At 46.5% G+C, this 9,896-nt stretch overlaps 1 protein-coding gene across 1 annotated transcript; it reads left to right on the forward strand.

Moving 5' to 3' along the window:
• The first annotated feature begins 5,180 nt into the window (after positions 1-5,180).
• LOC127315672 (uncharacterized) lies at positions 5,181-6,681 on the forward strand. The gene is made up of 2 exons (XM_051346141.1): positions 5,181-5,350; positions 6,297-6,681. The coding sequence occupies exons 1-2, from the start codon at positions 5,181-5,183 to the stop codon at positions 6,679-6,681; spliced, it is 555 nt and encodes a 184-aa protein (XP_051202101.1).
• The last annotated feature ends 3,215 nt before the right edge of the window (positions 6,682-9,896 follow it).

Below are 9,896 nucleotides of genomic sequence, written 5' to 3' on the forward strand. Positions count from 1 at the left end.
TTGGAAGGGTGGTGATGATGTCGCTCTCTAGACAGCCTGCCAGAAGATTAAGCGATCGATTACCTGAAGTCGTTTTATCGTGTAGCTTACTACTAATCTAAGACATCTCTATTGTTTGGTTCATTGTAATCTGGTATACTGTTGCAGTAGAGCTTTATGATGACATTATTGTCACTTCACTTGCAATATAGTATTATTGATGCTTAAAATTTACATTATTTCTGGGTATTTCCTTGCTATTCATCTAAATAATGTACCTTCAAAATACTTACTATGATCCATAGTAGATATCGCTGATTCACTCTAGCTTTGTACAAACTGGTTGACACTTCATATGAATCGAAGAGAGTGGTCTATGAAAACACAAATGCTTCCTTAGAACTAAGGTCATATATAACACCATGGATCAGGCTTGTAGGTACTGGCCCTCGAATTTCCCCCTGCGTTTCTTTTGGCGGGTGCTTACCTACAGAAACATGGGGCCTTAAGTTGTTCTTGTGAACTGCGGTACAATTATTCTCTGTTTGTATTTGTTTTGTTGCCTCGCTCGGGTTAATTGCAATTGTTGCAAAAACTAACCAAAATTCCACTTACAATAGCTGCATAAGGGGTTGGAAGAGGAAGAGGACGATGTAGGAGGATTGGAAGGAGGCGTCGAATTGGGGGATGATGGAGAGAGAAGTTGTTTATACTAAAATAAGCTAAACTTATGCTTTAAATTTTGATTTGATTATGCTATTTGCGCGATAGCGCAACCGGTCATGTAGTGTTTTTAATATAAGAAAGCAAACAAGAAAATAAACAAAGTAAAGCAAGTAACTAATTTTTTTTGTATTTTGATATAAGAAAGCAAACAAAGCAGTAAATAAAGTAAAGTAAAGCAAGACAAAAACAAAGTAAAGAGATTGTAAGTGAGAGACTCCCCTTGCAGCGTGTCTTGATCTCCCCGGCAACGGCGCCAGAAAACTGTCTTGTTGACGCGTAAAGCACACACCCGTTGGGAACCCCAAGAGGAAGGTGTGATGCGTGCAGCGGTAAGTTTTCCCTCAGTAAGAAACCAAGGTTATCGAACCAGTAGGAGTCAAGAGGCACGTGAAGGTTGTTGGTGGCGGAGTGTAGTGCGGCGCAACAACAGGGATTCCGGCGCCAACGTGGAACCCAACAAACACAACATGTAGCATTACAAATTGATGATCTTGATCATGTTAGGCAGCTCACAAGATCCAACAATGATAGCACATGAGGAGAAGACGACCATCTAGCTACTGCTATGGACCCATAGTCCAGGGGTGAACTACTCACACATCACTCCGGAGGCGATCATGGCGATGAAGAGTCCTCCGGGAGATGATTCCCCTCTCCGGCAGGGTGCCGGAGGCGATCTCCTGAATCCCCCGAGATGGGATTGGCGGCGGTGGCGTCTCTGGAAGGTTTTCCGTATCGTGGCTCTCGGTACTGGGGTTTTCGCGATGAAGGCTTTAAGTAGGCGGAAGGGTAGGGTTGGAGGCGTCACGAGGGGCCCACACACTAGGGCAGCGCGGGCCCCTCCTTGGTCGCGCCGCCTTAGTGTGTCGCCACCTCGTGGCCCCACTTCGTATCCTCTTCGGTCTTCTGGAAGCTTCGTGGAAAAATAAGACCATGGGCGTTGATTTCGTCCAATTCCGAGAATATTTCCTTTGTAGGATTTTTGAAACCAAAAACAGTAGAAAACAGCAACTGGCTATTCGGCATCTTGTCAATAGGTTAGTGCCGGAAAATGCATAAATATGACATAAAGTGTGTATAAAACATGTGAGTATCATCATAAAAGTAGCATGGAACATAAGAAATTATAGATACGTTTGAGACGTATCACTCCACCATGTCGGCGTGGTCGTAGTCGAGCTCAGAGTGGTGGTCCACCATGTTGTCCATGCTTGGCGAGTCATGGTCGGTGTAGAGATGCTCGATGTCGGTCACGTCGCCAATGCTTGCGGAGCCATAGTCGATGTCGGGCTCCACATGGTCCTCCATATCCGCGGTGCTTGCGGAGCTATCACCCTCATCGTACTCCATGTCGTCCTCCGTAGGTACATCCTCACTATCCATGTTAGTCTCTAGGATTGGTGTATATATATGGTGGAAAGAAAACTACCAAAAGGTCAAAACTTGCAACAAAATCGAGAAAATGGTTCAAGTTAGAGAATAACCGATATGTACTCACACACACACTCAAAGCACACGCAAAAGGCTAAGAACTCTATATGGTGGTAGGTGCGGAAGTGGATAGCAAACGAAAAGAACCAAAGAAAATGTCTATTGTCAAATGTGGGTAAGATCCAAAGTCAAATGTCAAAAGCGATGATCTATGTCAAGGAAACACGGAAACACACACAAGAAAGAACAATGAGGTTAGCGTGACCAAGGAAGTGAGCAAGTAACAAGGATGGTCCTAACGAAGACTATTAGCTCGGTGTCACGCCAACACAAGAGAGACCGTAGCTTGGTTGCATATGAGAGAAGCAACTAGATTTGCACAAATGCCACTCTTCTCTTATCTCTCTTAGTGCTTACAAGCTTTGCACTCCTTTGTATCGGTGGACACACACTCTTTTCCTATTTCTATTTCTCCTTTTTTTCTCTTTTTTCTATGCTTAGAAGCTTTATTTTTCTCTATGTCACACTTTTCTTCTTGTGTGTATCTTTCTCACCGAGCTTGCTTCGGAGCTTTGCTCAACACAACGCACACACACACCCTCTCACGGTCGTGACACTTGTGCAATGCTTCGCAACACTCGGAAAGCCACTCTCAATGGGATAGGTACACAAAGAAAGAAACGGGGCTACAAGGGGTGGGCAAGTTATACCTATTGATGTTAGGCGGTTTCAAACACACAAACTTGCGATGATCGAAGGGGTGTCGATGATGGTGTCGAAGTTGCGCCGGAATCCGGGGTGCCAAAGGTGTCGTCGTGGTGTTGGTGTAGGCGCGGAAGCAAAATAGACAACCAATGCACTCCAAATCGGAAACCGAACACAAAAGTCAATGCCCGAAAAGTTTGGTCAAAATGAGCGGTCAAAGTTGTCAAAGTTGGAGTCAAGATGGATGGTCAAACTGGTCGAAATTTGAGGTCAAACGGGCTCCGGAAAGTTGGTTAAGTTACATGCTGAATCTGCCAGTTTTAGTGCTGAAAGTCGTGCTGGCGGAAGTTCCGGGTGCTCGGGGCGGAAGTTCCGGTCCTGAGGGGCGGAAGTTCCGGCCAACTTCCGGTCTAGTTCCGGAAATGGTCGTTTTCGTTACAGAACCATCCCGGGGCGTTTTGGCGCAATTTCGGAACTAGGCCGGAACTTGGGCGGAAGTTCCGGTTGGCGGAAGTTCCGGTCTCTCAGGGTGGAAGTTCCGGTCCTGAGGGGCGGAAGTTCCGGAAATACCAGAAAATTTTAGATCTGAATCTGCGCGACGAACAGCACGAACGCGGGCGGAAAAATGGGCAGAAAATTGTCAGATTAGAGGGGTAAACGGTGGAATTAGCCGGTGAAATTTGGAGGGATGATAGATCAACACCAAAGACAACAGATATGTGGATCAAAACCACAAACAACGCAACAAATCCTGAGATCCAAATTCGAGCTATTTTTTGGGGAAAATTTTTTGGGGAAATTTTTGGGCGAAATTGGTGGAATTGGAGGGTCAAATCCGTGGCAACCTTTGCTCAGATACCATATGATGTGGGCTAAGCCCGAGGGTGTGCCCAATCTTCACGATTTGACCCGGGTGAGTGTGATTGCGGAGGGGGGTTCGCGGGGAAGTGGATGAACGCGAAGAACACGATACAAACACATGCACACAACACAATCAGTTTGTTCTCGTTGGCCCGAACCACCAACTCGATAGAAGTTGCAAGGAAAAGACCTTTTGGTAGAAGTCCCGCAAAAATATCGACGAATCGAAAATCCTATGAATCTTGAAGGGTGAAAAGACCAAAATCAATAGAAATGCAAGCAAAAGACCCAAAGGTAGAAGTGCAAGCAAAAGATCAAGATTGGTAGAGGTCACCAAAGAGATACAATAGGATTCGATAAGGAGCCCGGGTGGTACAATAGAAATTAATCTAAGGTGGGGGTTTCCCAAATCCACTAAGGGATAATAGAGGCATAAGCCAATTCATCTAAACATCATCTCTCTCTCATGAAGGTGGGGGTAGGTGCCTATTTATAGGTAAGGGGATGAAGGGGTAAGTTACAAGCCAAAGTGGGCTGAGATCTGGCTGAGATTCGATGGGGCGGAAGTTCCGGCCGTCCTGGGCGGAAGTTCCGGTCCTGGGCGGAAGTTCCGGCCATCAGGGGCGGAAGTTCCGGCCGCAGCTCTTCAGTGCGAGCATCTTCGGTCTTGATAGTGTCTGGGCGGAAGTTCCGGCTGTGTCGGGCGGAAGATCCGGCCTGGAGCGTCCAGCTCCTCTTTCTCCTTCTCTTCGAGGCTTCCGTGACATCGGCCTTGCGTCCTCGGGTCTCCATGCCATCCTCTCTCCCCTCCGTACTTGTCGTCGAGTTCCTATCATCAAGGTATGACGGAGTATGAAGTAGTATATCGTTCCACATAGGCGATTGTAGGCAAGCATAAAGGAGAAGATTCACCGCGTGTCGTCTTGGCGATGAAGCATATGATGCGGTGAAGACCGAAGGTCGGGCTACATCAACTAGCAACCACAAGGACAACGCCTCCACGAGCAAGTTTTACCCGTGGAAGAAGAGTAAGCACGACCATGAGGTCGGGTCCACGCGCCGCTATCCATGTACCCTCCCGCAACTTTCAGTACATCCCCATGAGTGTGGCGTAGTTGCTATGGGAGATTATGATGCCGACAGGTTGGAACGATGTCCACATCCCCTCGGGCAAGCGCCTCAACGCGTGGAGGGTGTGGGTACCGCTGGTGCCATGGGAAGGGCGACAATGACGCTAGGAGATTCGATGACATCGGGTGCTTCTGGTGCCTGATATGCGGGAAGATATCACTTACCCATGAACTCACTAGCATGGGACACGTTTGGGCGGTGGGAATTGGTCCCCGATACCGCGTCGCCTTTCTGGGTGACGAAGAGTGGGACTACGGTGAGGCCCCCATGGTCAAGGTGGAGGCGCAGAAGAGGAGCCGCTGGTGGGCAGTGACGATGTCCCGAGTGAGGGGTCGCAGTACGACACCATGATTAACTACCTAGGCCCCCTCGTGTGTGAGTGGGAGCAGCTGGTGGCCATGAAGAAGGAGGACGAGCTCCTTGCCCAGCCACTTTACCTAGACGACGATGAAGCCCTCAGGTTGGGCATCACCACGTCTGAGTTGGAGTCCTTGAGCGAGTGTCAATGCATGGTGATGTATGCAAGATCACACATCGCGTGTATCCAGTATTCAAAAGTAAGAGTATCGAATCCACAGTGGAGTTGATTAATCATGATTTTATTGTTTTTCGCTATCTTTGCTATTAGGTGCTTGCGAGCTATTCTTAATTCTAAGCGAGGGAAACGAGAGTGATTGAGAGGCAACAACGTACTAGTAAATAAAGTTGTAGAGAGAAACGGGACAGTGTTACGTTATAAAGTGCTTGAAACTCAATGGAGGTGAAGGGTTCTCGGGGACTTGCAGATTTACCACTAGCATGGAATTAAGTTTATTAGGATTTAATATGTCTTTGTTGCATGTGTGAAGTAAGGAGAGACCCAAACCAACAGAGGCTTTGCATCCTTTTTTTAGAAAGAAGGTATCTTAAAGCTCAATGATCCGTGTGTACTATTACACGAGAGTTTATTATACACGATCTAAATTTATCACAAGCAAGAATGATAGCCAAAAAATCTTTTTCATTAGTACCAAAATTTCTTTGTTCATTAGTAAATAGGCAACTAGCCTAGTGAATAACAATGACTTTCTTTTCTTCATCTCGCTGTTCTAAAATAGCTCTTACAGCAAAGTCACTAGCATCACATATTATCTCAAACTGTTTCTCCAAGTTTAGTGGTTTAACAATATGAGTAGTTGTGAGGGCCCTTTTTATTTGCTGGAAAGCTAAAACACGATTGTTATCAAAAGAAAGAAAGTAACATCTTTATCCATAAGATCAGTTAGATGAGATCTTATTTTAAAGTCCTCGTCGATACGAACGCAGCGGTGAAGATAGATAATCATATGGATTAATGGGCCGGGAGGGATGAGGCGCTGAGTGGGTGTTGCCCGGTGGCCTGGCACTTGGTCTGCCGGCCCAAGTGCTTGGGGAGGCCTCGGGCTTCACAACCTGAAGCATATGAACGTTGCCTTGCGCACTAGGTGGATATGGCAGCAGAAGACGGACTCGTCCAAGCCCTGGAGCGGACTTGACCTCCAGGCCAGCAACGACGCTCGAGGCCTCTTGAACGCCTCCGTACTCATCAGCATTGGCGAAGGCTCCTCTATTCTCTTTTTGGAGGACGCTTGGATCGGCGGCATGTCGGCAGCCGTCGTCGCCCCTGCGCTGCTCAAGCTTGTCCGACCCTCCATCCAGAGGCATCGTACGGTCAAGGAGGGCCTGCTCGCCAATAGCTGGGCCTTGGACTTGGACATCGCCGGCGACTTGTCGGTTGATGCCATTGTGGATTACCTACGGCTATGGCCTGCAATCTTGGCGGTGCCCCGTGCTGAGAACGCTCAAGAGGCTCCATACTCTTTCCGTTGAAAGTGGGAGGCGAGTGGCTCCTTCTCTCCGCGATCGGCATATCGCCTCATGTTTTAGGGCACCACGGGCTTACCAGCGGCTCCCCTTGTGTGGCGCTCTTTTGCTCCATTGAAGTTCAAGCTTCACGCGCGGCTGGCCTTGCGTCGGTGATGTTGGACCGCCGATCGGTATTTGCGCCGAGTGACAAGGTATTAACTTGTCAATGCCTACAGATTGTAGACTCGGGTTTCGTAAGAAGTAGATGGCAAGTAGATCTGAAAGGTGAAGGAGATATGCCCAAGAGGCAATAATAAAAGTGGTTATTATATATCTTTATGTTTATGATAAATGTTTATATATCATGCTATAATTGTATTAACCGAAACATTAGTACATGTGTGATATGTAGACAACAAAGAGTCCCTAGTATGCCTCTTAAACTAGCTTGTTGATTAATGGATGATTAGTTTCATAATCATGAACATTGGATGTTATTAATAACAAGGTTATATCATTATATGAATGATGTAATGGACACACCCAATTAAGCATAGCATAAGATCACGTCATTGAGTTATTTGCTATAAGCTTTCGATACATAGTTACCTAGTCCTTATGACCATGAGATCATGTAAATCACTTATATCGGAAAGGTACTTTGATTACACCAAACGCCACTGCGTAAATGGGTGGTTATAAAGGTGGGATTAAGTATCCGGAAAGTATGAGTTGAGGCAGTGGGATTTGTCCATCCCGATGACGGATAGATATACTCTGGGCCCTCTTGGTGGAATGTCGTCTAATGTCTTACAAGCATATGAATAAGTTCATAAGAGACCACATACCACGGTACGAGTAAAGAGTACTTGTCAGGAGACGAGGTTGAATAAGGTATAGAGTGATACCGATGATCAAACCTCGGACAAGTAAAATATCGCGTGACAAAGGGAATTGGTATCGTATGTGAATGGTTCATTCGATCACTGAAGTCATCGTTGAATATGTGGGAGCCATTATGGATCTCCAGATCCCTCTATTGGTTATTGGTCGGAGTGAGTACTCAACCATGTCCGCATAGTTCGCGAACCGTAGGGTGACACACTTAAGGTTTGATGTTGAAATGGTAGAACTTGAATATGGAATGGAGTTCGAATATTTGTTCGGAGTCCCGGATGAGATCCCGGACATCACGAGGAGTTCCGGAATGGTCCGGAGAATAAGATTCATATATAGGAAGTCATATTCCAAATTTGGAAATGATCCGGTGCATTTATGGCAGGTTCTAGAAGGTTCTAGAAAAGTCCGAAAGAAATCACCATGGAAAGTGGAGTCCCGGAGGGACTCCACCTTGCATGACCAGCCAACCCTAAAGGGGAGGAGTCCAAGGTGGACTCCCCAAAGGGTGGCCGGCCAACCCCCCAAGGAAGGGGTGGGAGTCCCACCTTGAGTGGGATTTCCCCCTTGAGTAGGTTTTCCCACCTATGGGAGTTTTCATAGTTCGGGTCTTATTCGAAGACTTGGATACCAACACTTGGGGATTTCCACCTATATAATGAGAAGGAGAGGGAGGGGGCTGCCCACTCTTGGCCGCACCACCTAGGGCTGCCCTTGGCCGGCGCCCTAGCCTCCCCCTCTCCCCAAACCCTAGCCTCTCCTCCTCCACATAATACTCCTGCAGCGCATAGGCGAAGCCCTGCCGGAGTTCTCCACCACCACCGCCACCACGCCGTCGTGCTGCCGGATTCAAGGAGGAGCTACTACTTCCGCTGCCCGCTGGAACGGGGAGAAGGACGTCGTCTTCATCAACACCGAACGTGTGACCGAGTACGGAGGTGCTGCCCGATTGTGGCACCGTGATCAAGATCTTCTACGCGCTTTTGCAAGCGGCAAGTGATCGTCTACCGCAGCAATAAGAGCCTACTCTTATAGGCTTTGGAAATCTTCAAGGGTTAGTCTTGATCATCCCCTCGTTGCTCCCATCTTCTAGATTACATCTTGGCTTGGATTGCGTTCTCGCGGTAGGAAAATTTTTGTTTTCTATGCAACGTTATCCTACAGTGGTATCAGAGTCGTGTCTATGCATAGATGGTTGCACGAGTAGAACACAATGGTTTTGTGGGCGTTGATGCTCTTGTTTTCTTTAGTTTGAGTACTTTGCATCTTTGTGGCATAGTGGGATGAAGCGGCCCGGACTAACTTTACATGACCGCGTTCATGAGACTTGTTCCTCGTTCGACATGCAACTTGTATTGCATAAGAGGCTTTGCGGGTGTCTGTCTCTCCTACTATAGTGAAGATTCAATTTACTCTTCTATTGACAACACTAGTATCACCGTTGTGGTTCATGTTCGTAGGTAGATTAGATCTTACTCGAAAACCCTAAACCACGTAAAATATGCAAACAAAATTAGAGACGTCTAACTTGTTTTTGCAGGGTTTGGTGATGTGATATGGCCATAATGTGATGATGAATATGTATGAGATGATCATTATTGTATTGTGGCAACCGGCAGGAGCCTTATGGTTGTCTTTAAATTTCATGTTGAGTAGTATTTTAAAGTAGTTGTAATAGTTGCTACATGAGGTGAACAACCATGAAGACGGCGCCATGAACCTTGACGCTACGCCGACGATGATGGAGATCATGCCCGTTGATGATGGAGATCATGTCCGTGCTTTGGAGATGAAGATCAAAGGCGCAAAGACAAAAGGGCCATATCATATCACATATGAATTGCATGTGATGTTAATCCTTTATGCATCTTATTTTGCTTAGAACGCGACGGTAACATTATAAGATGATCCCTCACATTAATATCAAGATAATAAAGTGTTCCCCCCTCGTATGCACCGTTGTATAGTTCATCATTTCGAAGCATCTCGTGATGATCGGATGTGATAGACTCAACGTTCACATACAACGGGTGTAAGCCATGTTGCACACGCGGAATACTTGGGTTTGCTTGACGAGCCTAGCATGTACAGACATGGCCTCGGGACAACGGAAACCGAAAGGTTGAACATGAGTCATATGGATGATATGATCAACATGTTGATGTTCACCATTGAAGCTACATCATCTCACGTGATGATCGGTTTTGGTGTAGTGGATGTGGATCGTGTACCACTTAACAACTATGAGGGATGTTGTATTAAGTGGGAGTTCATTAGTAATTAGATTAAAACATGAACTAATTATCATAAACATAGTCTGAGTAGTATTTTGAATTAATTTT

Source organism: Lolium perenne, chromosome 7, assembly GCF_019359855.2.
Source record: "Lolium perenne isolate Kyuss_39 chromosome 7, Kyuss_2.0, whole genome shotgun sequence".
Taxonomy (NCBI): Eukaryota; Viridiplantae; Streptophyta; class Magnoliopsida; order Poales; family Poaceae; genus Lolium; species Lolium perenne.